This window comes from Pteropus medius, unplaced genomic scaffold, assembly GCF_902729225.1.
Source record: "Pteropus medius unplaced genomic scaffold, Ma_sr-lr_union100, whole genome shotgun sequence".
NCBI lineage: Eukaryota > Metazoa > Chordata > Mammalia > Chiroptera > Pteropodidae > Pteropus > Pteropus medius.
In genome coordinates, this window is record NW_024342473.1 from 14237462 (window position 1) to 14265006 (window position 27545).

Consider the following 27545-nt stretch of genomic DNA (forward strand, 5'->3'; position numbering starts at 1 on the left):
CTTCTGACTGAGGGAAATCAAGCTTTAAAGTTAGTCTCACTCTTGACAGCTTTTTGACCCATCAGAAACATTTCTTTACACTGAGTGGGCTTTGCTTGAAAATGACATAGCAGAGGGGCTCATGGGTATAGCAGTCCATGGGAATGGGGGGCCCCCATTTTCATTTGTTTTGTCATCCTGGGTCTCTCACTTTGTTCCCTCACCCCAGGGCCCTTGCTTCAGCCACTCAGCCCCTCTTCTCAGAACCACCCTTCCTCCTACATAGCTGGCTTAAAGTGTAACACACTAAGAGCCTTTCTTGAAGCCTCGGGATCCCTAGTGTGGGGTCGGCTCTACTAGGCAAGGAGGAAGCTAACCAAAGTAACATGGTTTGGACTCTGCCTGTGAAGAACAAGTGGCGGAATTAAAGAGCAGGGTAGTTTACAATATCATGTCATATCTGCGGGGAGGGTGGCCAAGCGAGAGGTATACAGAAAAGACAGCTACTGCTTGTAGGTACTTAACATGCATGAATGAGTGACTTTGTGAACGAGTGAGTGAATGTGTGAACTAACAGAATTAATAATGAGTGGCTTTCATATCCTTGAATGATGGATGGTGAGGAGTTGTGCAGGGGGCTGGAGAAGGGGTTACGCTCTTGGTTCCTGAACTCAACCCTTGAGGGCCCTGGGCAATGTGCTCATTTGTTCAGAAATGTCAGAATGAGCATGTGGTTTTGGGGGAAAGGGCCATCTTGAAAGCAGCTGTGAAGGCTTCGGCTGCCAGGAGTAGGAACAGGAAGCAGGCAAGTCCTTTGGGTGGCTTGTCTCCATCCACAGCAAATTCATGCCATAAGCTGTTTCCAGTGTACTTCGCGGACAAGGTCAAAGCTGACAGCCTGCTCAAATGAGTTGCTAGCAAAAGAGCCTTGCAGGCAGTTGTTTTCCACAAGGAAGGTAGAAAGTGTGTAGTTTCAAAGAAAAAAGGGAAGAAAAGTAGAGTTTTTTTGGCTAAGATAATGTGGTATGTGGATCTTTCCTAGTGAGAATATCTAATAATATTTAGAATGATGACATCTTAGTTTTATTGAAAAGAGGCTTTAATTGGAACTGGGTCTCAGAGGGAGACCACAGCTTCTGGGGGAACCCAGGGCATTCTGGGGAAAGAAGCTTTTAATACTTGATCTGAGAGCTCAGTCAGTAGCAGTGGTGAAGGGCTCCGGGCTTGAAGCACCCACTCTGGGGGTAGGAAGGCACTGCCCAGGCCTCTGGACCTAAAGGGAACTTTTCTTAGAGAAGAGAGGCCTCTGTGTTCTACTGATCAGGATCTAGGATATTGCTGAGAGAGGGGTCTTTTAGAACCTTCTGGGCTGGTTCCTGGTGATAAGTAGGTCTTCTCTTGCTGGGCTGGGCTGGGCTAGGGTGTGCTTAGCTGAAGGATACATCTGCATTCTGCGATTATTTTAAATCAAAGTGATGCTTTGACCTGTGAGGCTGTGCCACAGTTTACTGTGGACTAAGGGGCAGAGGCACCCCCAGCAGGCTGACACTCATGTTTCCAGGTCCTACCTGTCAGGCCTAATGGACAGTTTCTTGGGAGATCTGACTGTGCAAGGAAAATCTGCACAGACACCTCAGTAACAGATGCCATTTCTTTGCTGGAAACCTGTCATTTTTCTTCATTCTCTTAACTTTTGGAAGTTCTAGGAGAGAGGAGGAGGAGGCATGAGTCCCTGATCTGAGGAGCCAAAATGAGCCTAGTGCAGGTGTTTATTTTCCTTAGTTCACTTTCAGCCCATGTGGAGGCTTGGGCAGTTTTTCTGCATGCTAGACTCATTCAGTTAACAAATACTTGCAGTTTTTATGACCTTTAAACAGTCTTGAGAACTTTGACCTCCAGCCTTTAAAATTTAAGATTTCTCCTTCAAGGCACAGCTTTGTGGCCTTCAACCAGCACTGCCAGCCAGATGAAACCTACATTTGGTGAACTTGGTTTTCAGCAAAAAGCAAGTCTTGGGCATTGAATCCTAGAGCTGAAGGAATCCTAGAGCTAAGGGATCAGGTGATGTCTCCCTTTATGGACCAAGAATCTAAGGTCAGGAGAAGGAAAGCACTGAGTGTATGCAGGCTAGAGCCGGGAGCTTCGGCTCCCTGTCAGCATGCCAATGGTGGAGCCGAGGAGGCTCAGCCACTCCCCTCCAAACATTCGGCCTGTGCAGAAATGGGCCAGTGTGTCCCTGCAAAACAGGCCTCAGAGCAGCACCACTTCCAGCAGTATCCACCTCCCAGAGAGCAATCTGGGGCCCCTGACTTAAGAGTTTGTGCCCCTAGTCTCTGCTGGCACTGAGGTGCCTGTGCAGACCAGCAAGCATGATGTAGTGACTTGGGTCAGCGTCCAGCCAGGGGACATTATCCCGTCTCAGTGCTGAGGTTCTGCACCCTCCCCTAGCTTTCCATCTATGGGGCCACTGGCTGCCTTGGCCAAAACAGAGTGACAAGAATTAGCATTCGGGAGCTGGGGAAAGGCTGTAGTCTATTGTGATAGAGGCTGTGAGGTCATAGATAACTCTAAACCATGTCCAGGTGCCTCTGGAACATGGCCAGGCTCCCATGTCCCCGGCTCACCTTTCTCTGAACATGCCTTGGGTTTCTGGCTCTGCTTTTGCTGAGCTGTGTCTGCTGATAGGAACACCCTCCCCACCACTGGAACCTATGGAAGCTGGAGTCAGCCTTCTAGGTGTGGCTCAAAGACTCTGTTCTTTGTCAAATGTTCCTAGATCACCCCATATAGAGCCTTTCCAGTACCCAGGCCTTGTGCGTTCTGCCAGGTACTTGGCTTTTCCATCCCTCCACAGATGTGAAGACACCTTTAGCTACCCTCTAGCTTGTCAGTTTATGTTACCTTCCAGGGTGCACATTTAGACATAATCTCATCACAGTGTCACAAAGAGGGTACTGGTCCTATTTTACAGATAAAGAAACTGAAGCTCAAAGAGATCACAACTTGTCAGAAGTTATGGACAGTAGAGGTGGGAAAGCTCCCAAGAGCTCCCCCCGACCCCAGCGACCCCAGCGGCATGTCTTCTGACTAGAGTGAGTCCCTTGGGGTAGGTCGTGGCCCAGCCTATGCCAGTACCCAGTAAATGTTTTTGAGATGAATGAGTCAGTGGATTAATTAAGCATGCAGTGCCTCTTGTTCTATGCAAATCTGAGAGACCTTGAAAGTTGCTTTTAGATTAAGCAGGGCACTGTGTTATCTCAAGTGTCTGCTGATGGTGAACAGTGACTGTCAGAGAAGGCAGAGTGGGGAGCCATGGGTCTCCGTCAGTGCCCAGCTTCTGGGAGCATCTCAGATGGCCCTTGGCTCAAGGACCCAAAGCTCCCCTAGAGCAGGCAGGGCTGAATTAGGGCCCTAGGAACGATGGGACACAGCTGTCAGCCCAGCTTTAGTTCTGCGATCACTACAGTGTTGGTATGTGGGGTTTACTAGGCATTGAAGGGTTAGCCAGGGAACTTAACCCTCATTTATAAAAGAGCTTCCATAGGAAAAGAGGCCTCAAGGGAATGCAGGATACCCCATTCCATCTGAACTTGCAGTGACCTCTGCTTTACAAATATAATCTCATACCCCTTACAAGAACCTTAGGAGCAAGATTCTCTAGCTGTCCCAATACACAGAAAGAAAGCTAAGGTTTGGAGAGGGCTGATCTGCCCTTTGTCAGGAGAGCCAGAAACCAGGATCCTGTTGTTCCACAAATTTAACCACTAACTCAGACAACAGGGCCTGGTGGAAACTGGGACTTAGAGATGGTAAGAGCAAAGCCGTGAGGCTTAAGTGGCTCTGTTTTAAACAAACATTTAACCCACTAGAAGCCTGAGATTTGCTTTCAACATTTTCAGTAGTGGGAGAAGAATTAAGTCCTTGCAAGGCCTCCCTCCAGAGCCCCGAGCATGGTGGGTGAACTGTAAAGTCACACAGAGGAAGCTGGTCTCACAGGCTAGTTAGTGATGGGCCCTCCTATTCCACAGCAGGTGGCGGCCTGAGGGGCTGGCTCTCCTCACACAGGGATGAGGGATTATGCCAGAACTGGGCCCAGTTCTGTTACTGGTTACCCCATTTCCAGGCTAAGCACTGGCCCAACCAGGGGCCCAGGGGTAGCAACTGAGGCCTTCAGCCATCCCTGGAGGGGTTGGGGTTTGGTGGGGTTCTGCTTATCTGCCTGGAGAAATTTCAGTGCTTCCTGGTCTTCACCTGGATATCGTTTCTGCCCTGGTTCATGCTAGGGGTAGACTGAGTTGTGGGGTGGGGTGTCTAACTCTCATTTAATTCTCACAGTAACTTGTGAGACCTCAACAGCCTATCTCATCCCTTATTTCTCCGATCTTCTGCTTGTCTTTCCTCCTCCCTGCTCCAGCCACAGCAACCTCCTCGCTATTGCCCTAACATAACAGCCATGCTCCTAGTCTGGGGCCTTTGCACTGGCTGTTCCCTCTTCCCAGAGTATTTTCCTCCCAGATGCTGCTCGGTCCCCTCACTTCATGTCTCAAATGCCACCTTCTCAATGAGACTTAACACTGGTCAACCCCTTTGAAGTAGCTTCCCGGTTACCCAGTACTTACTATCTTCTTATATAACAATTACAGCCAGTCATCAAATAGCGTTAGGATGCCATAGGAAATTAACTTTTGTTTATATCAATTAGCCTATGGCAAAGTTGGTTTCATTATACCTCCATTCTCTGTAGTTCCAAGAATCAATGCGGTTAAGACTTACTGTACTTGCTGTCTCTTCCCCTACTGAAATGTAAGCACCATGAGAATAGAACTTGTCTCTTTTCCCTTGCTATCCCCCCAATATTTGGGCAACGAATTAAGGAACCAGTGAGTAGGAATCAAGCTCCCCTTTCACAAAAAAGAAAACACCTGGCCTCAGATAGGTAAGGAGCTTTGGTCACAGCTGGTGATGGGTAGAGCCAGAGTGTGAGCACTGGCCACCACTCATTAGTGCTTCCGGCCTTCCCCACTTAGCCAAAGTTGCCCCCAGGTACCTGAGAGCAGGAGGCTGCTGGGTGGCTCAGAGCCTTTACTTGGTGGCTAAAGGCGGGACGTAAGGGACGAAAGCCCTGAAATTGAAGACAAGGCGTTTGCTGACGTTCAGCAAATTCAGCAGGTAAAAAATCTAACTCTGCATCAGCTTATAATGGTTTCTTTATCAAAAGACCTAACCAGGGCCACTGCTTTTGCTCTGGGTTTTTTTAACTATTTTCCTTCACGAGAACAAAAAATAATAACTATGCAATTTATGTTTGTTAAGAGTCACACCAATACGTGAATTTTCTAGAATCGCGTGTACAAACTCCTAAGAATGCACCTGCCCGCGGAAAAGCGAGAGGGCTGGCGTGGGCGCGGAGCAAAGCCGCAGGTGGGAGCCGAAGCGGCTGGGCTCTGCGCCCGGGGTTCCTCCACTCATCCCACCCGCTGGCGCAGCACGGAGGCCACTTTCCCAGGAAGCCTGCGCCGTTGGCGGGGCCTCCGAGGGCTGCTGGGGGACTGCAAGAGAGGGCGGCCGCCGGGGCCACTCAGTTTCGTTCCCAGGGCGTCTTGCTCCTCCCGGCAATCCCCCCACCCGCTGCGGCGTGCGTCCGCCTTGCGTTACGCAGGTCGGGAGGACGGTGTAGTCGCCTCCCGCTGCTGCGGAAGGGAGACAAGGAAAGGTGCCGGTGTTTAGTGAGAACCACCCGAGTGTTTTCCAGGCATCCGATCATTTAATCTCGCACTCATCCTAACCATAAAATCTAATGTGAGGTAGGCATTCGTATCCCCATTTTGCAGACGGGGAAACAGGCTCAGAAGACGGCGACAGGCTGGCAGGTGGAGCAGCTGGGATTGTTAATTCCGCTCGCCCCTCCTTCCGCTCGGAGACGAGGCCGGTGTCCTTCCGCGACCCCGCGGACTAGCGCAGGAGCCGCTTGCGGAGGGCGAGACCAGGCGCGAGCGGGCCGCGCGGGGGCTGGTCGGGGATCATAGCTGCGCTGTGCTCGGCGCGCAGCGCCAGGCGCGGGCACGCGGCACGCAGGCGGCGCAGGCCGGCCGCGCTCACGTTGCGGCAGAAGTCCACGTGCAGCGTCTGCAGCGCGCGCCCGTGCGCCGCCACGGCAGCCAGCGTGCGATTGGTGACGCGCGCGCAGTTCTCCAGGCACAGCACGCGCAGGCGCGGGCAGCAGCGCAGCAGGCGCGCCAGGCAGTCGTCAGTTACGTGGCCGCATCCCGACAGCGTGACAGACGCCAGATTGGGGCACCTGTGGAGAGAACACCGTGACGACGGGCTCGGGCTGAGGACGGCACAGTTAGCACGCCCCTGGCCACGCCCGTGCAGGAGGTCACTGGCTGGTCGTCACCCGAACCGCCCAGGGGAACTCTCCGCAGTTTACAGAGGAGGAACCGAGCCCAGCGAGTTCAAGAAACTTGCTGCCTGCGATGACGCGGCTAACCAGGGCTACTGTCGCGTTTCCACTGCTCTTTCTGCCTTGTCCACGCACCATACCTTAATCTGCGTGGGCTTTTCCTAGGATTCCCCAGTGGGGAGCCCAAGTCCTGCTCCTGCTGGCAGTGGGGGATGCTGGTTCCAGGAAAGACAACTGTAGTTTCATTGGTTCTCCCCGGACTCGTTCCCCTGGGTTGGGATAGAGGAAGTGGTTCGTGGTGATAGCTCCGGTCTAGCCTTAAACTGAGGCCTTGACGCTTCTTCACACAGGACAGGAAGGGAGGAAGGGTTTCCTATTGGGTGGCTTCGAAACAGGTCCATTCCAACCTTTGAGGCAGGGAGATGGGGTGCGCGCTTGTGAGTACTGGCTCTGGGTTCTAAAGCCCTAGTTTCAGAGTTAGTACACCTCCCACTGTGACGCCAGGCTAGGTCAAGAACTGGAAGTACCTAGAACCAGGCCTGAGGTGAATACAGAGTCACAGAGGTAACTTGTCTAGAAAGCCTGGAGGCCCATCTGTCCCAGCTTTATTACCAGAACCTGATGGAGAAAAAGATCTTGAGCAAAGTTAGTCTTGGCAGATCTACAATGTGGCCTAATTTTCCTGGTGGGGCGGTAGGCAGTGAGGGAGGGAATAATGCCTCCCAGTGGGGTTGTTGTGAAGGTTAGGTGAGATTTTGGGGTATGAGTAGCCTGCTTTGGGCCTTCTGTAGGCAATTGTAACCCTCTTCAGGGTGTAAACAGAATCAGGCCATTTCCATTCAAGAAGGACCTGTCTTGGGCACAGGCCTTGGCTCCCTATAGCCAGAGGGAGCTGGAGTTTGGACCGAGGATTGTCCTTTCCTTTGGCTTTGCCCATCATGCTCCTCCTTAGTCCCTTGACTGCACCTGCCTGAGCCAGCTTGGCCCCCTTGTGCCTAGAGAAGGGGATGAGGAACTAAAATAGACTGGGCACCACCACATTTCACACACTGAACCCACTCCATCTTCCCAGGTTCACATGCCTTCATCTTCACATCAACTTCTATACCCCTAGTTTTGTGAATGAAGAAACTGACCCAGAGAGCTCAAGTAACTTGTCTATGATTTACTTGCTGTCTGATCCAGGACAAATGTCTGAACTTTGTGGGACAAAGTCAGTTGGGAGAAATTATTAACCTCAGGGTAGTTATGAGGATTAAGTGTTTAAGCCAGGGTGTTGAATGATCCTTTCCTCAAAACTTTAGAATATTCTTGATGGAGGAAGAAACCAAAGCGACAGCTCCCTCCCTGTCCAGTCAGCCTTAGCTGTTCCTCACTATCATCGTGCCCCAGCTGATTGCCAGAACCAGATTTGATACTTACTTTACCTAATGTGTGTCAGTGCTACTGTGTCATTTAATTCTTAGCCTGTGACATAAGTGATTTATTCTATTTGACAGATGATGAGATTGAAAATTTAAATATTTGGGTTGAGGTCACATGGTCAGACAGTAGCAGAACTGGGGGACTCAGCACAGAACCCTGACCACCAAGCCCTTTACACTTTGTGTTGCCAGGGCTCTTTGCTGCACCCAGACAGTGGCCTGGGAGGCCCACAGCACACCTTGCTCATTTAGGGAATTAAATCTGGTTCTTACAGCAAGAATGGAATTTCTAGGCAAGCTTTCCCCCTCATGTGACCCTCCAGTCTGATTTCTGGACCTTGTTAAACCCGTCAAAATGGCCTGGTCCAGTTAAGATCTAGTCACAAGTCCATCTTATTTTCTTTCTACTGCCTTGAAAAAGAAAAGATGGGGCCACAATACTACTTTCATTCCTGTCGTGCTGCCTGCAAACAGTAGCTATTATACTTGGGTGGCAGCAAGCTGGCTGAGCCTAGTTTGATAGTAGCCCAGGGGTGCCTTTCCTCAAAGGCAGGACCGACTGATAAAAGCTCAGTAAGAGCCTGGCTGCGGAAGTCTGTGTTCTGAGGAAGTCTATATGGGCTACTCTAGGAAGTAGGCTCTGACAGGTCAAATACAGGATGTATTTGGGACATACTTATACCAGTTATTCTGAAATTCAGATTTAACTGAGTGTCTTGAATATTTGCTAAAATCTGGCAATCTAGATTGTAGGCAAATTATACAAACTCAGAGCTTTGGTTTGCTCCTTTGAAAAATTAGGATAAAACACCCTCTCCAAGAGGAAGCATGAAGATTAACATTTCTAATGAGGAAACCATGATTGTCACCACCCTCACCCCCTTAATCTGGCATGCTTCAGCTAACCCAGCACACCCTAGCTTTCATTTCACAAGCCTTGGAGTTTGCTGGAGGGATGAGCTGATTGCTGAATCTAGGAACATTTTCCTGGGGTCTGACCTTGAAAACCCAAGCCCAGTTGGACCCATCCAGCACTTAATGGTTGCCAGGGAGGACAGCTGCCCGAAAGACAGTGACAGCTGAAGCCCAGTTGCTCTCTGCTGCAGAAGCAGCCCCAGGAACTATGAGGCTAAGAGGAGGACTGTCACTTGTTTCCTCCATGATTTTTATTCATCTTCTGGGGACTCTGCTGTCGATGGGCCTTGAGGGTCTGCCTCTGGCCTAGTCTGAGGCTCCTTGAGGCAGAGCCATCTTGGTCTTGTAAGCTGCTCTTCCCTGCCCCCCATAAACCTCCCAGAGCTCTGGATATCAGCCAGCGCTGCTCAGGAGGCGACCTACCTGTCGCACACCTGGAGGAGGAAATCATTGACCAGGCTCTCGTGCCGGCTGCAGATGCTCCTCTGGAAGGCGCTCTTGAGCCAGTCCTCAATGCTGCACACCTGCACGCGGCTAGAGTGCCAGCAGATGGAGAGGCTCTTGAGCGCTGGGCTCAGGAGAAAGTTGTCCTTCTTGAGTTCTGTGAGGGAGCGAAAATGCAACAGGGGCCAGAGTGCAGGGTCCTCAAACACATCTTGGAGCTGGGGGCAGGTCCTGGCGAGGTTCTTCCTGCTGTCCTTGTCCAGGAAGGAAAAGAGGTGCAGCAGGCACTCCCTGTTGAGCTGGGTGATGTGCATGGTACACAGCGGCCACACTGAGTGTGGCTGGAGCCCAGGGACCTGACCTACCTCCTGCTGCTCCTCCCCAGCTCTGGGTTGGTGGACATATATGGTTGTGGAATGGGGTTTATTTCTGGCTAACAACTGGTGCTGAAGCTCTAAGGGGGGGGGGCGGGGGGGGGCAGGATCCAGACATACGTGCAAATCTGTGGCTCGGCTTATATTCAGAGGAATTGAAAATCCTGGCAGAAAAGCAGCCTATTGAAGTTAAATAGTTTCCTTAAAAGGGATTTCTTTTCCTTTTAGCACAATGGTGCTTAGCAGCGAGCTTATTTGGCTTTTCCCAAAGCATTTTCATTCTAGGTGGCTAGCCAGACCCCTCTGTCTGGGCTTGTAGGCTCTGCTCCCTGGAAAGGACCCTAATTGTAACTAGAATGTTTTTATTTTCTAGTATTAATACATAATTATGTCTTTTACTCCACTCTTAGTAGGAAGAAACCTGTCTATAAGGAGCTAAGGGTGACCATTTTTTCAGAGCTGTAAGCAGAAGCCATGAGTAATACACTAATTCTGTTATTTTTACTCAGTAGTGATGGTTTTTCCAGGCTAGGCTGAACTACCCTCAAAATCTTGCTGCCCTCCACAAGGCAAAGGGATTTTTGGGCCTCCCAACTGGCTCTATTTTTACCCAGAGCTGTTTCATAAAAGATTTATCTTAAGTAGCTTATATTTCCAGGGTTCTCCTGTGTGTGTGTGTGTGTGTCACGTTTTAAACTTTTTACTTGGCTTTACATTTTTCCAGTTACGTGCCCTGCTGTATTTAGTGTGTATTCCTCAAAATGTCAGGATAGATGAGGCAGCTCTTCATACAGAACTGCTTGAAACAATTTTAAAGTATTTTAGTCTAAACTAAAATACTTTAAGCTAGCCACACCCCATCCTCCTTGTGAATGCTTTTAGTTCCATTTGGCAAACTGCCTGGAGGTCTTATCTATTAAGTTCTCCCTTCCTAAAAGTAACCAAGATTTCTCAATAGGTGGGCCCATTTTCTAATACTTCAATCTCAATCCTACTGTGAAGGCCTAGATTTGGTTGGTTTGGGGGATGCAGATAGTAAAGGCTTCATTCTGCCTGTGTAGCAGTGAGAGAGGAACAGTGTTTTTTCTGCTAGACCAAGGAACACCATGTCAGGGATTACCTTCGTCTGGAAGGAATGGGAATACGTTTTCTAAGTTGTGTGGAGTAAGACCTATGAAGCAACTATGCTGGACCCTCTTCTAGAAATAAGGCTTGGTCAGGCCTGGTGCAGCTTTGCCTTTAAAAAGCAGAATGCAGCTAAGGAAAGAAAGCAGCCATTCTAGCCAGCTCCCCTGCTGTGAGAAGGCAGTATCAGCAGTCCTGTGTGCCTCAGTTACCCAGCCACTGCCAAGGTGAAGTAGAAGGGGTGTTTTCTTAAACAACAAAACAGCTAAATGGAACAAGTGTTTCTAAAGGAAAGGGTAAACTAGCTAATATTTCCAGCTAATCATTTTAATTGTTCAAAATGACAGCTGACAGCTGAAGGCCCTTTAGGCTCTAGTTGTGATTCTCAAGAAAGGGACGCAGCAGCACACCTGTATTCAATAGAAGGCCTAATCTCCACTTTCCCTCCCAAATCCTTTCCAGTCCAGTACTTTTCAGAGGGCCGACCCCTGCAAACAGGCAATTCATTCAGCTTTTAGTGTGCTGGCCATCAGAAGTCAATTTTGGTTCCTCGTGGCTTCCCAGTCGCATGCCCATAGCCCTGCTGGAGCAGCAGAACCCTGGCAGGGTGAATGGTTAGAGCCTGGCCCCTCTGCTGCTCTTCTGGGTGGGCACTAGGAAGCGCCCCAGAATGCGGCAGGGAGGGTTCTGGCTCAGGCCTGGGGCGATGACAACAGAGCTTCCCTTTTTGCCTGTGTGGAGCTTGGCTACTTGGCTGCAGCAACAGCAGCTGCACAGCCTCTGACCAGCACAGCTGCCCAAAGGAAACGTGCTATACAGGACCTGGAGGCCAAACCATTTGGGCTGCAAGCACCTGTCTTCAGTTTTAGAAAACTGATAAGAACAGGCAAGTAACAGGAAAACGATGGGTTTAGACAAAGGATGATTGTTTTTTCTGTTTGCAGGGGACATGGGGGCAGAGAGGTAGTGTATAGGAGCCTACTGTAAAAAATGTTTTTTGAAAGCATTTATTTTAAAAGATGACCAATATCCTTTGCTCAGAACCCAAAACCTGGTTCCTCGGGGTAGTCTAGTGAAGGAGGCAAGCAGGCTTCATTTTTTTTTAAGATCAGCAATCACAAGGAGCGACTCAGTCACAGGTCATAACAGGATGACTTCACTGAGCATGGGTGAGCTCCCTCAGGCACCTGACTGTAGGCACTACAGGGTCTCTTCTCGCCACCACCCTGCCCACAAGTCTCTTCATCTGAGCCTCTGTACACCAACAGCCCCAGATGGTGAAGGTGGTGAGGGTGCTGTAAGAACTAGCTTGCTGTTGACTGACTTCCAGAGCTTGAGCAAGTACATCATCATTTACTTGGCTCCACTGAAAGGTATTTAGAAATAATAGTCCAAAGGAAAGAGACCAGACCTTTAATGATACTTTCCATAAAACAGTTCAGGTTGGTGAAGCAGAAAAGGGATGTGATTACAACTTAAATGAAATCGATCACTTGCATAATCCTCTCAGCATCATACAAACTAGGTTTTAATGGCAAATGATTACAACACAGCACGACCAATGCTTGCGGAGGGCAGTTTGGATTCCATTACACTCAGACCTGAGGGGGAAGGTACTGCATCCAGTGAGGCGATGCAAAGACCCTGGACTACGCCATGACACTACCACATGCCCACCTCTTCCTGTGCAGTGAGTGTTCCCATGGCTACACTCGGTCACCTGGGACCCATGCCTGGCTGCAGGAACACACTTTGCTCACGAGCTTTGCCAGGGCCCAAATGAAGAGGCCACATCAGCAACAGAGGGGACATGAAAGGTTTAGGGGACAGTGGAGGTTGAGGTGGGATAAGTATATCTTACTAGACTTATGTACACTAAACCAATGAAGGAGAGGTTTGGCTTTAAGAAATAAATACGTCCCCAACCCCAGAAACCAAGCTGCTGAGTAGGTTCCACAGGTGAGATACACATTTAACACCAACCAGGGCCAGTATACTTTACCGGTTTAATTCTATTACATTTGTCATCACTAGACACTGAGTAGAATACAGTGGATAAGCAAAGGTTTCTCCACCATGGAGAGAGATTTGTGTTGCCACAAACTGTTTCTATCACCCCCCTGTGTGGGAGGACTTCTGAGAAAGTTTTCTTGTCCAAGGAGCCATGTGACCCGGCATGAGGCCCTGCCTTAGCATAAGTTCTCTGAGAAGCCACATACATGCCTGAGACAGCATGGCACAAGAGAAAAAGCCCTGAAGAGCACACACACAAAAAAAATCAGCTTTTAAAATAGGTGTGATAAGGCTACACAGTTAAATTTTTAAAATACAAATAGGCACATTTACATCACTGGTGTTCAAGTGCACAATTCAAATGGATGCAATCATTTTTCCAAAGAGCCTTCGTGATACCATTCAAACATTTCTGCTTAAAATCAAGCAATAAAAATACAAAAATTCAAAGAGACGTGTTTATCTCTTAAGCCAACAGTGTTGCCTGAGGACCACTTTCCTCAACAAGGTAATCCAGTCCATTGCTAAGTTCCACCTGGCATAAAAAGACAGCTTTTCACCACCATCAACACTGCCCAAAGCTTTATTGTTGAAGTCATAACAGCTGCCCATTCAGCGATACTAACGATCTAAGTGCAAATGTTAGAAGTTATAGCTGTGTACCTTCTAAAGCAAAAGAGCCTGGATTCATAGGAGATACTTAGCAAAATCAAAGAAGATGCACATTTCAAGTTCAATTAGATGTGGTGTTAATGTACTGATTAGATCAAATTATGCAAAACTCATTTTTGTAGATCAAAAAGTCAACTATCACAATTTCATATGGTTCAACCTAATCTAATTTAGCGCTGTAAACCATTTTAAATACATGTTCACCTCTTAATTATCTTCTAGACTCTTTAAGTGGTAAGACCTAACACGATGGCAAAGTTTTTCTCTGGAGTGAAAATTTAGACCAGCCCTGTCCAAGGAAACACTACGCATCGGTGGAAATGGTCTAGCGGTGCGCGGTTCTGTGCCACAGAACATGAAACGGGGCTAGTGCGACTGAAAAACTTAAAGTTAATTAAATTTGTGGCTAGTGACCACCTGTACCGGACAGGACAAGGTTAAACGTAATTGCAATTTGTTCCTAGTCATGTTAAAGTGTTTAGCAGATGTGTTCTGCTCTGAGAAAATGTGGGATTTATGCAGCTAATACTAAAGTGGAAAATGAAGCCGCATCTGCTCCTGCAACTTCAAATATCTGGCCTAGGACGGCAGCCACCAGAATTTCTTTTACATTTACACACTTAAAATCTTTACTTTTTTGTTTAATAGAAGAAACAAGATTATCAAAAAGTCTGGTTGGCTGGCTTAACATGAACTACTTTCTGTCCCTTGTAATAACTTGTAGAAAATTGAGAAGGGAGAAAAATAATGATTGGGACAAGAGATGAGCATGAAAACAGTGTGTGGTCCATGCATACAGGCCTATTTTGGAGTTCCTTCTCTAAGTAATTTGCAAGTAATGCCACCGCCACCCATAATCGACAGACTGGCTTGAAGCACGCGCGGAAATCACGATCACCTTCGTTAAATGGGATTCTGGTTCCAAATTTCAATTTAAGTTAAATCTAAATAGTTCTTGTACCTATTTTTCTTAAGAACAATTTTAAAACAAAGACTACTAAACTCAACAGGAACTCTACTTATTCAAAGTGAGGATATTTTTAACTTGCTCTGCTATCAGGATAGGCCAGAGTTTTTAAAACCTTAGAGTAATAAAGATTCTCATTTCCTTCTGTAGAAGCAGACCCCACAGTGTTACATGAAGGGCAGATGATGGTCAGAATCAGCTCTGGAGGTTGGCATTTCAACCCCAGATGGCAAAGCAGGAAGAAAGAGTGAAGCAGACATGCAGTTATCCCCAGTGCTACAACTAATGGGGGAATTAGGTGCTGATTCAAAAAAGCAAACAAAAGCTATGGTTGCATCTCACTGGGTAACACCTATGCCATGTAGCTGGGTCACAGAATTTTTTTAACACTAAATGTATTTGGTCTTATTTAGACTTTTCTGTACTCTCACCTCTATTAAAACACACATAAAAATACCCCCAAACCAAAAAACCAACAGAGTAATTCTTGAATTTTCAGTACAGGTACCACTGAACCACCAAATTTATTTAGTGCTGATAAACAGCAGCCTTGAAAGATACCAGGGGCATCAATTACCTGGTCTACTCAATGATGCACTCTGTTATCTCTTACAAGCAAAAAGAATGATTACTGAGCAGTCACTGAAATCTCGTGGGCCACAAATTACATGCACACATGATTCTTGATTTAGAGTCAACCTGATCTCCAGTACAGCAGGCAGTTATGTCGTTCTTCATGATCAGGAACAGAGCTTGCTTTCGGCATGTGAGAGAAACCAAAGCACTGATGCAAATGTGCCTCAAAGTGAGAACTGAAAACATTAATATAAAAAAGTCAAATAGAACTAAGTTCTTGGAACTACATATAAAAACAATTATTACAACTAAAGCAGCAAATCAAAACATCTGCTGAGGTTTTCTGGTAGAACTAAAAAAAAAAAAGTTGGTGCCCATGTTCAGTAAGTCACTACCATTGACAAAATAAAACTAAACCCAAAATAGGAAACTGAAAAGTGCATAATGAAATTAAATCTCGGATCAAGTATTTATGGAAAACTGGAAATGTTTGTCCGGTACAGTTGACGAATAATGATTTAGAGGAGGTATTAAAGTTTATCTGATCCAGCTTTGGCCTGGCGTTCCACATAAAAAAGGATGTAGGCCTTTGCCTTCACAACGGTGTCTTCATCAGTCAATGTTACAGTACTGTCATTGAAATGGAACCAGCGACCTTCATGAGTTGCATATGCTGTGTAATGTCCAGAACCAACCCTGTAAGGAAAAGTCAAAATATCAAAGACGACTATAGAAATCAGACGGAACTGTGCAACCATGAAACTCACAGATATATAAATTTTAATAAGTACTATCATCAAAGAATAAATCCTGGAGACTTGTTTAAAATGGCTGTTTGAGCTCACATTTTTATCTTCCTCAAAACCCACCGAAATGACAAGGAATATATTGACACTGGAAAACAGGGAAAAGTGCCACTGACTGACCAAAAATTGAGGATTTTCTAGAATACATAAAGGAGTGTATTGGATTAACAGAGAAACCCAATAGCTAAGGAACTCTCAATATAATTAAGCATTGGTCAAGGCCTGTGGAAACATGGGAAACTGAGAACCAGATTCCTCATTAGTCTTGGGGGAAAAAACCAAGCTTAAGAAAGTCGTCTGCCTCCAGGGAAGCGCTTTCCCCCTACTTTGGCCGTCAGGGCTTTTCTCTGTCAGCCTGACCCACACATTCTCACTGGAGCCCCGGAGCCAGCCCTCCCAGGCAGAGCAGCCTTCTGGTACAACAGAGACCTTCACAATTGCTAGAAAAAACGCTTACCATTTACCAATAATTATCAACCTCATCCTTCATTTATCATGATCCTGAATAAACAACCAAAAGTCATCAAAAAGATACGTCCCAAGAAAAACAGTAAAGCAGTTAACCATTGAGGAATTTAATGCAAAAATACAAAAAGAACTCTAAAAATTCTAATTAGTACCAACGGTTTTAAGGAGATACTGCAACCATAAAACAAGAATAGGCTGTTATGAAAAAGTTATCAGAAAAATGTGATGGCCACAATCTAAATATTTCATGGAGAAGCTAATCTTTGATTTGGATATAAATGAAACCCAAATTGGTGATTTGGAAAAACAAGCCATGGCAGTTCTCTGAAACAGATGGAAAACATGAAAGAATAGTTAAAATGTGTGAAAGACCTAAATTCACTGTACATTTAACAGGAGTTCCAGAGGGAGAATAGAGAATGGGGTGGAATAAATAAACATTTCCATGAGCTGAAGCCACCAGACTAAGCTTATCCCTATCAACTATCAGGAATATATATGATGTAATTTCTTAACAGGATCCTACAACTTCCCAAAGAGAAAAAAACAGGCCGCCTATAAAGAAGTGAATGAGAGTCAGACTTGTAGTGGACTCATCATTTATAATTCTATGAATGAATGGTGAAGCAACTGGACCAATGTCTACAAAGTTCTGGAGAAAAGGATTTTCAACATGGATAATGTTTTGCCCAAGTAATAGTAGTCTGTAAGTTTGAAGGTAAAGCTGTCATTCTCAAACAGATCAGAAATCAGACCGTAAATACCCCTAATACAAAATTTTAGGGGGAAAAAAAAATCAAGAATTATTCAACAAAATAAAAAATCTTCAGAGAATATAATGTTAAGTTATAAATAATCTTCCATTTTCTCTTATTTAAATATCAATCGGCAAAAGAAATAACTTTAAAGACTACTCAGGATTTTATGGACAACAAGATTGGGTTCTAAATGTTGGCCTCGAATGAATCATGCTCCATTTTGCTTTATGTACCTTCTCTTCGTGGTTCACAACATCCTCTCAGGAATGTTCTTTCACACCAAAACTTAAAGAAAGTACTACTTCATCTACTTGAATGTATCTGAATCCATTTTTTAGGGAGTTTGGGAAGAATTATCAAGAGTAGTGCAACACTGCAGGTCTACACTGCTATTCCCAACCATGCCGAGGCCACCGCATACTCACCCAGAGCCGTGGTGCACCACCACAGCAGCGAGGTCATACAGGCAACTCTCGGGGCCGCTGTTCTCGGGCTGCAGAAACAGGGAGAAGGCATCCCGGGCCTGAGTTAGAAGCAGTGGTCAATGGCTTCAGTACTTCCTGCCTCAATAACCTCTACCCACTGTCTGTGAAGACGTAATTTTACCGAAGAGCCATCTTTTCACTAGGCTAACCAAGGTAATTACCTTACCTCTAGCAAGTAGCATTTCATGTCTAGGCCTCTCAGTGGAAATTCTACATATATATCAACTTTGTTTCTTAAATATGCTGTCCAATGAAATCTTTTCAAATGTAAGCATAGCACCTGGATGAGAGATAAGGACAAAGACTGTAAATAAAACACCTAATTTACCTTTCAATCAAAATTACTTGGTACTAATGTCTCTCAAATAATATTTTAGATGGCCTATCAGTTTTTCTTTTGATCTTTGATATTGCTTTCTTCCACACATACATTATTGTGATATTATAATTTATAATAAATATATATTTGGTCTTAGTTCTCTTTTCTGGGACTACAGCTCCTAAAACCCTTAGAATTTCCTAAGCAATGAGAGTGATAAACATGTCTTATGTTAATGAGGTGACTGGTAGACCTCGCCTTAGGATGAAGGCTGGTTGCCAAGAGAACAGACCAAGTGACTAGAGGGCTGGAACTTTCAGTCCCACCCCCCTCATCTCCAGGGTGGGGAGAGGGAATAGAAGCTGAATGGTCACCAGTGAACAATAATGTAAACACTTACACATATGTAATAAAGTCTCCATAAAAACTCAAAAACACTGGGTTTGGAGAAGATCCAGGTTGGGACACCAGGTGCCACCATATGCCAGGACCCAAACCCCGCGAGAACAGAAGGTCCTTTGTTTGGAACCTGGCTCTGTATATCTTCATCTGGTTGTTGATTCATATCCTTAAATATGCTTGATAATAAATCAGTAATCTAGTAAGTAAACAGGCTTCTTCTGTTCTGTGAGCTGCTCTGATCAATTAATGGAACCCAAGGAGCGGGGCAGAGCAGGTGGGCATAGGAACCTCTGATTTACAGATAATCAGAAGTACAAGTAACCGCCTGGACTTGCAACTGGCATCTGCAGTCCAAAGAGAAGGGGGTCATGGTAACTTCCAGTGTGTAGGTCAGAAGCATAAAGTAACAACCTGGGCTTGTGACTGGCATCTGAAGTGGAAAAAGGTCTTGTGGGAATAATTTAGCCTTTAACATGTGGAATCTGATGTTATCTCAGGATAGTCTCAGAACTGAGTTGAATTGTAGGACACCCAGCTGGTGTGGGAGAATCGTTTCGTGGTGGTGTGGGAGCTGCTCTCCCCCTCTACACACTGGAAATGGTTATCAGGACACGCTGAAGTATGCATTCTCAAAGGGTCTATTTAGCTTTTACTGAAAACCCTAGAGACCAATACAGAACAGATCACATAAAGTTATAAAAATAATTTGTTTTCTCATCAGTCATAAGCACTTTCCCCTCAAAACTGCATTATAATTTGAAACTTAACACTTACCTTGGGTAGTTTTTGAATCCAGAACTTTTTAGTGGACTTTTGTTTCTTTTTGCATTTGTGGCACATATATAATTCTGTCTCATCAAGTTCTTCTAAGTCAGTAAAACTGCGAAGACAATCTAAAACCAAAATGATTTTGAGAGCATTAAAAGAGGAAGTCTTTAATAGAGGTAGAGTATTGTGGAAAACAGACTGAGAACTTCAAAGCTGAACGACTCAGGCTCAAATCTCCACTTTATTAGCTATATGTGACCTTGGAAAAGTCAGCCTTTCTCAGTTACCAAAAAAAGACCAAATTAATAATAATAATAATAATAATAATAATAATAATAATACCTACTTTGAAGAACTGCTGTAAGAAATAAAAATATGTATAAAGTGCCTAGCATCATGTTTGACATCTGGTAGCACTATTATTTTTTTAGATGGTATTATTGTTGTTGCAATTGCTATTATTAATGAAAGAATTAGTCTGAATAACTGATAAAAATGGTTTCCCAATGAAATCAGGTTGAAACAGCAATTTTCTCTCAATATCTTACATTACAGAGGACAAAACCCAAAATTCATAAAAAAAAAAAAGGCAAATTTAGATCAAACATTTTCACAGTCAGAACTTATGAAAAAATAAACACAGATTATAGAAGGCTGCATTATCGGCCTCCTACTACACCCTCCAATGGCTCCTTCATTCCAGACTCTACTCCCAATCCCCTGGATAAACCAGAGCTACATAATTTTCTTTTAAACACTTAATTGTGTAAACTGGGCCTTGGTAAACTGTGGCCCCAAGCCAAATCCAGCCACCTGGCTTTGTAAATAAAATTGTCCTGGAACACAGCCATGCCCATTCATTTATATATTATTACCTGTTGCTGCTTTTAAGCTGCAACTGCAGAGTTGAGTCACTGGGACCAGACCTTTATTTTATATGCTGTAGAAGCCTAAAGTATTTACTTATCTGGCTGGCCCTTTATAGAAAAAGTTTGCTGACTCCTGGTACAATCAGTAGTATATTCAGAAGTCTATAAAATGTATGTATCATTCTGTAGAGAATTAATATTATTCTATTTAAAGAAAAATATGAATGCTTAAGTACCCACCACTCAGGTAGAGGAATGGATTCTCTCCTGTACCTGAGGAGCCCATTTATGTGAATGGCATCCCTTAGAGTCATGCAGTGGGCAGCCTGTGCAACCACATGCAGGAGCTGTGTTGGGAGCTTCCTGTGTGTGCCTCTTCCAAATTACGAACGCCCTCTCCCCCTAGAAGCAGCCAGTATCCGGACTTTTGTGTTAATCATTTCTTTGCTTACCTTTATAGATCATAATGTGCATCTTTAAACAATATACTGTTTACTTTGAAAAGCTGGATAGCAAGCACAAACCTAGCTATATAAGGAAAAGCAACACTATCTCTGTACTCAAGAATTTCCATGTCATAGTCGGCCTTGGCTTCCATGACAGAGTAGAAGGGCCCCATCAGGGGAGGTTAGTGGGACAAGGTCTAGCAGAGCTTGGGTGTGGGCTGGTTATTGCATAGGCCAGTATGTGGCCAGGGGGTATAATTGACATATAACATCAGTTTTGGGTGTACAACATAATGATTTGATAAATGTGTTATGCTGAAAATGATTACCACAGTAAGTCTAGTTAATATCCATCATCATACATATCTAGAAAATCTTTTTTCTTGTGATGAGAACTCTTAGCAACTTTCAAATATGCAATACATATTATTAACTATAGTCACCATGCTGTATATTACATCTCCATGACTTTATTTTATAGCTGCAAATGTGTACCTTTTGAGCCCCTTCACCTATTTCACCCACCTGACCCTGCCTCTGGCAACCATTAATCTGTTCTGTTTCTATGAACTTGGGTTTGTTTTTTTAAATAGGTTCCACAAATAAGTGATATCCTATGGTATCTGGCTTTCTTTCTTATTTCTCTTAGCATAATGCCCTCAAGGTCCACATTGCCACAAATGGCAAGGTTTCCTTTCTTTTTACGGCTGAATAATATTCCGTTGTTGTTGTGTGTGTGTGTGTGTGTGTATCATATTTTCTTTATGCATTCATCCGTTGATGGACATTGAGGTTGTTTCCATATCTTGGCTCTTATAAACAATGCTGCCATGAACATGAGGGTGTATATATCTTTTCAAATTACTGTTTTCATTTTCTCCCAATAATAATACAGAAGCAGAACTGCTGGATCATATGGTGATTCTATTTTTAATTTTTTGAGAATCCTCCATATTGTTTTCCACAGTGGCTGTACCAATTAACATTCCTACCAGCAGTGCCCAAGGGTTCTCTTTTCTCCACATCCTCTCCAACACTTGTTTTCTCGTCTTTTTAATGATAGTCATTCTAACAGGTATGAGGTGGTATCTCACTGTGGTTTTGATTTGCATTTTCCCTGAAGATTAGTGATGTCAATGCCTTGTAATATGTCTGTGAGTCATCTGATGTCTTCTTTGGAAAAATGTCTTTTTAAATGGGATTATTTGTTGTTGTTATTGTTTTGCTACTGAACTGTATGAGTTCATTATATATTTTGGAATTAACCCATTATCAGACATATGATTTGCAAATATTTCTCCCATTCAGTAGGTTGCCTTTTCATTTTGTTGATTTCTTTTGCTATGCAGAAGCTTTTTAGTTTGATACAGTCTCACTTGTTTACCCCTGTTTTCTTTCAGGAGTTTTATGGTTTCAGGTCTTACATTCAAGTCCATTTTGAGTCAATTTTGGTGTATAGTATAAGATAGTGGTCCAGTTTCATTCTTGTGCATGTGGCTGTCCAGTTTTCTCATGACCATTTATTGAAGAGGCTGTCCTTTCCCCACTGTATGTTCTTGGCTCCTCTGTCATAAATTAATTGACCATATATTCATGGGTTTATTCTGGGCTATTCTGTTCCACTGAATATGTGTCTGTTTTTATGCCAATATCATACTACTTTGAATACTATAGTTTTGTAGTACAGTTGAAATCAGGGAGCACGATGCCTCCAGCTTTGATCTTCTTTCTCGACTGCTTAGGCTAGGCAGTCTTTTGTGGTTCCATACAAATTTTAGGACTGTTCTATTTCTATGAAAAAAATACCACTGGAATTTTGATAGGGATTACATTGAATTTATAAATTGCTTTGGGTACTGAACATTTTAACAATATTCTTCCAATCCATGAGCATATAGCATACCCGTTCATTTATTTGTGTCTCCAATTTCTTTCATCAATATCATAGTTTTCAGTGTGCAGGTCTTTCACCTTGTTGGTTAAATTTATTCCCAGGTATTTTATTCTTTTTGATGAAGTGGTAAATGATATTGTTTTCTTAATTTTCTTTCTGATAGTTTATTAGTGTATAGAAATGCAACAGTATTTGTATATTGATTTTGTATTCTGCAACTTTACTGAATTCACTTAGTTTTAACAGGTTTTTGGTGGAGTCTTTAGGGTTTTCTATATATAATATCATGTCATCTGCTAACAGTAAGTTTTACCTGTACCTTTCCAATTTGGAGGCCTTTTATTTCTTTTTCTTGCCTAACTACTCGGTCTAGGACTTCCAATACTATGTTTAATAAAAGTGGTGAGAATGGGCACTTGTCTTGTTCCTGAACTCAGAGGAAAGGCTTTCAGCTTTTTACTGTTGAGTATGTTTGACACAAGCTTGTCATATATGACCTTTATTATGTTGAGGTACCTTCCCTCTATACCAAATTTGCTGAGTTTTTTAAATCATAAATGGATACTGAATTTTGTCAAATGGTTTTTCTGCATCTGTTGATATCATATGACTTTTATCCTTTATTTTGTTAATGTAGTGTATCACACTGATTGGATTTGTGGATACTGAACCATCCTTGCATCCCTGGAATAAATCCCATTTGATCATGGTGTATGATCCTTTTAATGTATTATTGAATTCAGTTTGCTAATATTTTGTTGAGGATGTTTGCATATAGATTCATCAGGGATACTGGCCTATAATTTCCTTTTCTTATGGTGTCCTTGTCTTGTTTTGGTATCAGAGTAACGATGGTCTTGTAGAATGAGTTTGGAGGTGTTTCCTCCTCTTCTATTTTTTGGAAGAGTTTGAAAAATATTGGTATTAATTCTTCTTCAATGTTTGGTAAATTTACCAGTGAAGCCATCTGGTCTTGACTTTAGTTTGTTGGGACGTTTTTGATTATTGATTCAATCGCCTTACTACTAATTATTCTGTTCAAATTTTCTATTTCTTCATGATTCAGTCTCGGTGCGTTGTATTGTTTCTAGGAATTTATCCATTTCTTCTAGGTTGTCCACTTTGTTGTCATATAATTGTCTATAGTTATGAGCCTTTGTATTTCTGTGGTATGAGTTGTAATGTCTCCTCTTTCATTTCTGATTCTGAGTCCTATTTTTTTCTCGGTGAGTCTAGCTAAAGGTTAGTCAATTTTATTTATTTTTCTTAAGAATAAACTCTTAGCTCTTAAGTGTCACTGGTCTTTTCTACTATCCTTTTAGTCTCTATTTCATTATTTTTGGTGGCACAGGGGTAGGGCTCTGATCTTTGTTACTTCCTTCCTTCTACTTTGTTCTTTTTCTAGTTCCTGAAGGTATAAAGTTAGGTTGTTTGAAATTTTTCTTATTGTTTGAGGTAGGCATCTATCACTATAAACTTCCCTCTTAGAACTGCTTTTGCTGCATCCCACAAGTTTTGGCATGTTGTACTTCCATTTTCATCTGTCTCAAGGTATTTTTTTATTTCTCTTTTGACTTCTTCTTTGACTCACTGGTTGTTCAGTAGCATGTTGTTTAATCTCCATGTATTTGTGTATTTCCAGTTACCTTCTTATAATTGATTCCTAGTTTCATACCGCTGTGGTTGGAAAATATATGATTTCAATCTTCTTAAATTTATTAAGGCTTGTTTTGTGGCCTAACATATGATCTATCCTAGAGAATGATGCATGTACTCTTGAGAAGAATATTTTGTTGCTTTTGGATAGTATGTTCTGTCTATTAAGTCCATCTGGTCTAATGAGTTGTTTAAGGCCGACATTTCCTTATGGGTGTTCTGTCTGGATGATCTATCCATTGATGTAAGTGGAGTATTAAAGCTCCCTACTACTATTATATTGCTCTCTCTTTCTCCTTCTAGCTCTGTTAATATTTGCTTTATATATTTAGATGCTCCTATACTGGGTATACATTTACTAATGTTATATCTTCTTATTGGATTGACTCCTTTATCATTATGTAATACCCTTGTCTCTTATTACAATCTTTGTTTTAAAGTCTATTTTGTCTGATATAAGTATAGCTACCCCAGATTCCTTTTGGTTTCCATGTGCCTGGAATATGTCTTTTCAATCCCTTCACTTTGTCTCTGGGTGTCCTTACATCTGAAGCAACTCTCTTGTAGGTAGCGTATCAGTGGGTCTTGTTTTTTAATGCATTCAGCTGCACCATGTCTTTTAATTGGAGAATTTAGTTCATTTACATTTAATTATGTACTTATTACCATTTTGTTAAGTGTTTTCTGGCTGTTTTGTAGTTCTTTTCTGTGCCTTTCTTCTCTTGCTCTCTTCCTTTGTGGTTTGATGACTTTCTTTAGTGGTATGCTTAGGTTCCTTTCTCATTATCTTTCTATCTAATAGGTTTTTGCTTTGTGGTTACCATGAGGCTTACATATAACTTTTTATAAGTCTATTTTAAACTTATAACAAGTTTGAACACACTCTAAACGTCTACATTTTTACTCTTCTTCATTCACATTTTATGTTTGATGCCACATTTTACATCTTTTTTTATCTTGTGTATCCCTTAGCTAATTATTATAGTTATAGCAATTTTTACTACTTTTGACTTTTAACCTCATATGAATTTAATGTGATTAATCTACTACCTTTACTGTATATTTACCTTTACCTATTAATTTATACTTTCATATGCTTTCTTGTTACTAGTCAGCACCTGTTCTTTGAAGCTTATAGAAGTCTCTTTAACATTTCTTATAAGGCTGATTTAGTGCTAATAAACTCCTTTAGCTTTTGCTTGTCTGGAAGACTATCTTTCAATTCAGTATTATATCTTTGCTGGGGAAAGTATTCTTAGTTGGAAGTTTTCTTCTTCCTGCACTCTGAATATATCATGCCACTCCCTTTTAACCTGCAAATTTTCTGCTGAAAAATTTGATAGTCCTATGGGGCTCCCTTGTACAAAGCAAGTTGTTTTTCTCTTGCTGCTTTTAAAAGTCTCTCCTTGTCTTTAACTTTTGACATTTTAACCATAAGGTATCAGTGTGTGTCCCTTTGGGTTTGTCTTATTTGGAACTCTCTGGGATTCCTGGATATGGATGTCTGTTTCCTTCCTCAAGTTAAGGAAGTTTTCTGTCATCATTTCTTCAAATAAATTTTCTTCCCCTTTCTCTCACTCTTCTCCTTCTCGGACCACTATAATGCGAATGCTAGTCTGCTTGATGTTGTCCCATAGTCCCATAAGCCAGGGGTCCCCAACCCCTGGTACTGGTCTGTGGCCGATTAGGAACCAGGCCACACAGCAGGAGGTGAGTGGTGGGCAAGTGAGTGAAGCTTCATCTGTATGTGCAGCCACTCCCCAGTGCTAGCAACACCGCCTCAGCTTCACCTCAGATCATCAGGCATTAGATTCTCATTAGAGCTCTGGTCCATGGTGCCAAAAAGGTTGGGGACTGCTGTCTTAAGCTATCTTCATTTTTCCTTCATCAGGGATATTTGCCTGTAATTTTTATCATATCATTCTTTTTGCTGCTCTGATTAGGTGAGTTCCAGAGCCCTCTGAGTTCACTGATAGTTTCTTTTGATTCATCTCTCTGCTGTTTTCAGTTATTATATTCTTCAGCTCTGACTTCTATTTGGTCTTTTATCTCTTTGTTGAAGTTCTCACTGTGTTCATCCATACCTTTCCTGAGATTGAACTCTTTATCAGGTAAATTACTTATCTTCATTTCATTAAGGTTTTTTCCTGAGGTGTTATCTTGTTTTTTTCATATAGAATATATTTCTCTGTTTCTTCATTTTGCTTCACTCTATGTGTTGGTTTCTAAGCATTAGATGAAACAGGCACCTCTGCCAGTCTTGAAGGAGTGCCTCCTGTAAGAGATGAACCTTAGCGTGCAACCCTGCCCTAGCTCTTAGTTGTCTCTCAGAACAACCTGTGATTGTCCAAGCAACCTATTTTATTTTTAATAGTTCCCAGTAGTTGAGGATGTGCCAAGACTTGTCAGTATCCCTAAGGGGAGGGTCTTCATCAGCCACTAGATTCAGGCTGATTCCAAACCAGACCCTCAGGCAGCAGTTTTTAAAGTATGCAGATATATATGGTCCTGTGAGACTGCATCTGGCCACCAGAGCCAGGTGATCTGGAGGTGTCCCCTGGAGCTGAAAAAAGCTGGGGCTCCATATAAGTATTAAAGTCCTTTCTAAGAGATACTGGCAAGCTGTAGCAGGCCAGAAGAGGAGCACAAAGATGGTGTACCCCAGCCTACATCCCAAGAGCAGCTCTGTAGGCCCCTAGATATATGCCAAACCTGAAGCCTGCCCCCAAGGACAAGCTCCGGGACAAGCAAATAGGTCTCTTTGAAAGAAAGACTGGGGGTGTGTTTCAGTCTGATATCTATTCAGTATTGTGGGGTGCTAGCCTGTCAAGAACTCTCTCTCCAGTTGTTATGGTCTTATGGGACGCGGGAACGCAAGCTTCCCTGGCCACCAGAGCCGGGAGACCAAAGGGAATCCCCTGACCAGCAGCCACAAAATCAACAGCACCAGACAAGTGTAAGAGCTCCCCTTCTGAGATACTGTTGCTGTGGAGCACAGCAGAGGGAGAGCAGGAAGATACGCCCACCCTCTGAAGACTCTGGAAGGATTACAGTGGGCCTTTACATGTGTGTTTAATTAGAAGCCTGCACTTCAGGCTGCAGCTATGAAGATAAGCTAATAAGTCTCTTTTGCAGAAAAACTGAGCTCCTAGGTCTGTTGCCTCTTGCTGTGTCCTGAGGGTGGTGGCTGTTTAAGAACTTTCTCTATTGGTTACAAGTCCTGTGGGACCTCCAAGCGTAAGCCCCACTGGCCGCCAGAGCCAGGTGACATAGAATTGTCCCCTGGCAGCACCCACAAAAACTGGAGCACCAGATGCATGTAAAAACTCCCCTCTGAGATATACTGGTACTCTGGAGTGTGGCAGAGGGAGAGCATGAAGATGGCACCTGCAAGCCTCCATCCCCAGAGAATACCCCAGCAGGCCCCTGCCCCTAAGGCGACTACTTTAGGATTAGCAAATAAGCCTCTTTCACATAAAGTCTGGGTGCTTTTCAATCAGCAGCTTCTGGCCTGGCCCTAGGGTGAGTGGGTCTACATACAAGCCCTTTAAGAGCCATTTCTCCGTTCACTACAGCCTCATAAACTAGGGCTAATCTCTCACATACAGGTCTTAAAAAGCTGCAGTATCCAATGTGGGGTTCAAACCTTTCACTCTTCAGGGAGAAGTGCTGGGTTTTAGTTCGCTCCTGATTGTGGGTCACTACGTCAGGAGATGGAAGAGACTGTGTCTCAGTCTCTCTTACTCGCTTCGTTGTGGTTTCCTTCTAACTTCCTGATGTGC

General features: G+C 43.6%; 2 protein-coding genes across 4 annotated transcripts in view; both read right to left on the minus strand.

Moving 5' to 3' along the window:
• Nucleotides 1-5494: 5494 nt before the first annotated feature.
• On the minus strand, nt 5495-11927 carry FBXL22 (F-box and leucine rich repeat protein 22). Its single transcript, XM_039865367.1, has 2 exons — nt 9145-11927; nt 5495-6277 (listed from the first exon to the last, which is right to left on the minus strand). Exons 1-2 carry the CDS (start codon nt 9477-9479, stop codon nt 5932-5934), a joined length of 681 nt encoding a protein of 226 aa, XP_039721301.1. The 5' UTR covers nt 9480-11927; the 3' UTR covers nt 5495-5931.
• A 729-nt stretch (nt 11928-12656) lies between these two features.
• USP3 (ubiquitin specific peptidase 3) overlaps nt 12657-27545 on the minus strand; it is an 80406-nt gene continuing 65517 nt past the window's right edge. For all 3 annotated transcript variants that reach the window (XM_039865363.1, XM_039865364.1, XM_039865366.1), the window contains 4 exons: nt 18905-19023; nt 17576-17689; nt 17350-17417; nt 12657-15588 (listed from right to left, as the gene is read on the minus strand). In XM_039865363.1, coding sequence (XP_039721297.1) covers nt 15423-15588; nt 17350-17417; nt 17576-17689; nt 18905-19023 — 467 coding nt within the window. In that variant the 3' untranslated portion in view covers nt 12657-15422. The remainder of the gene's footprint in view (nt 15589-17349; nt 17418-17575; nt 17690-18904; nt 19024-27545) is intronic.

Excerpts from the sequence above, each read along its gene's own strand:
- FBXL22 (XM_039865367.1), bottom strand. The coding sequence starts at position 9,479 with ATGCACATCACCCAGCTCAACAGGGAGTGCCTGCTGCACCTCTTTTCC. Across the intron at positions 6,278-9,144 it reads CTCCTCCAGGTGTGCGACAG|GTGCCCCAATCTGGCGTCTG; the intron begins GTAGGTCGCCTC and ends TTCTCTCCACAG.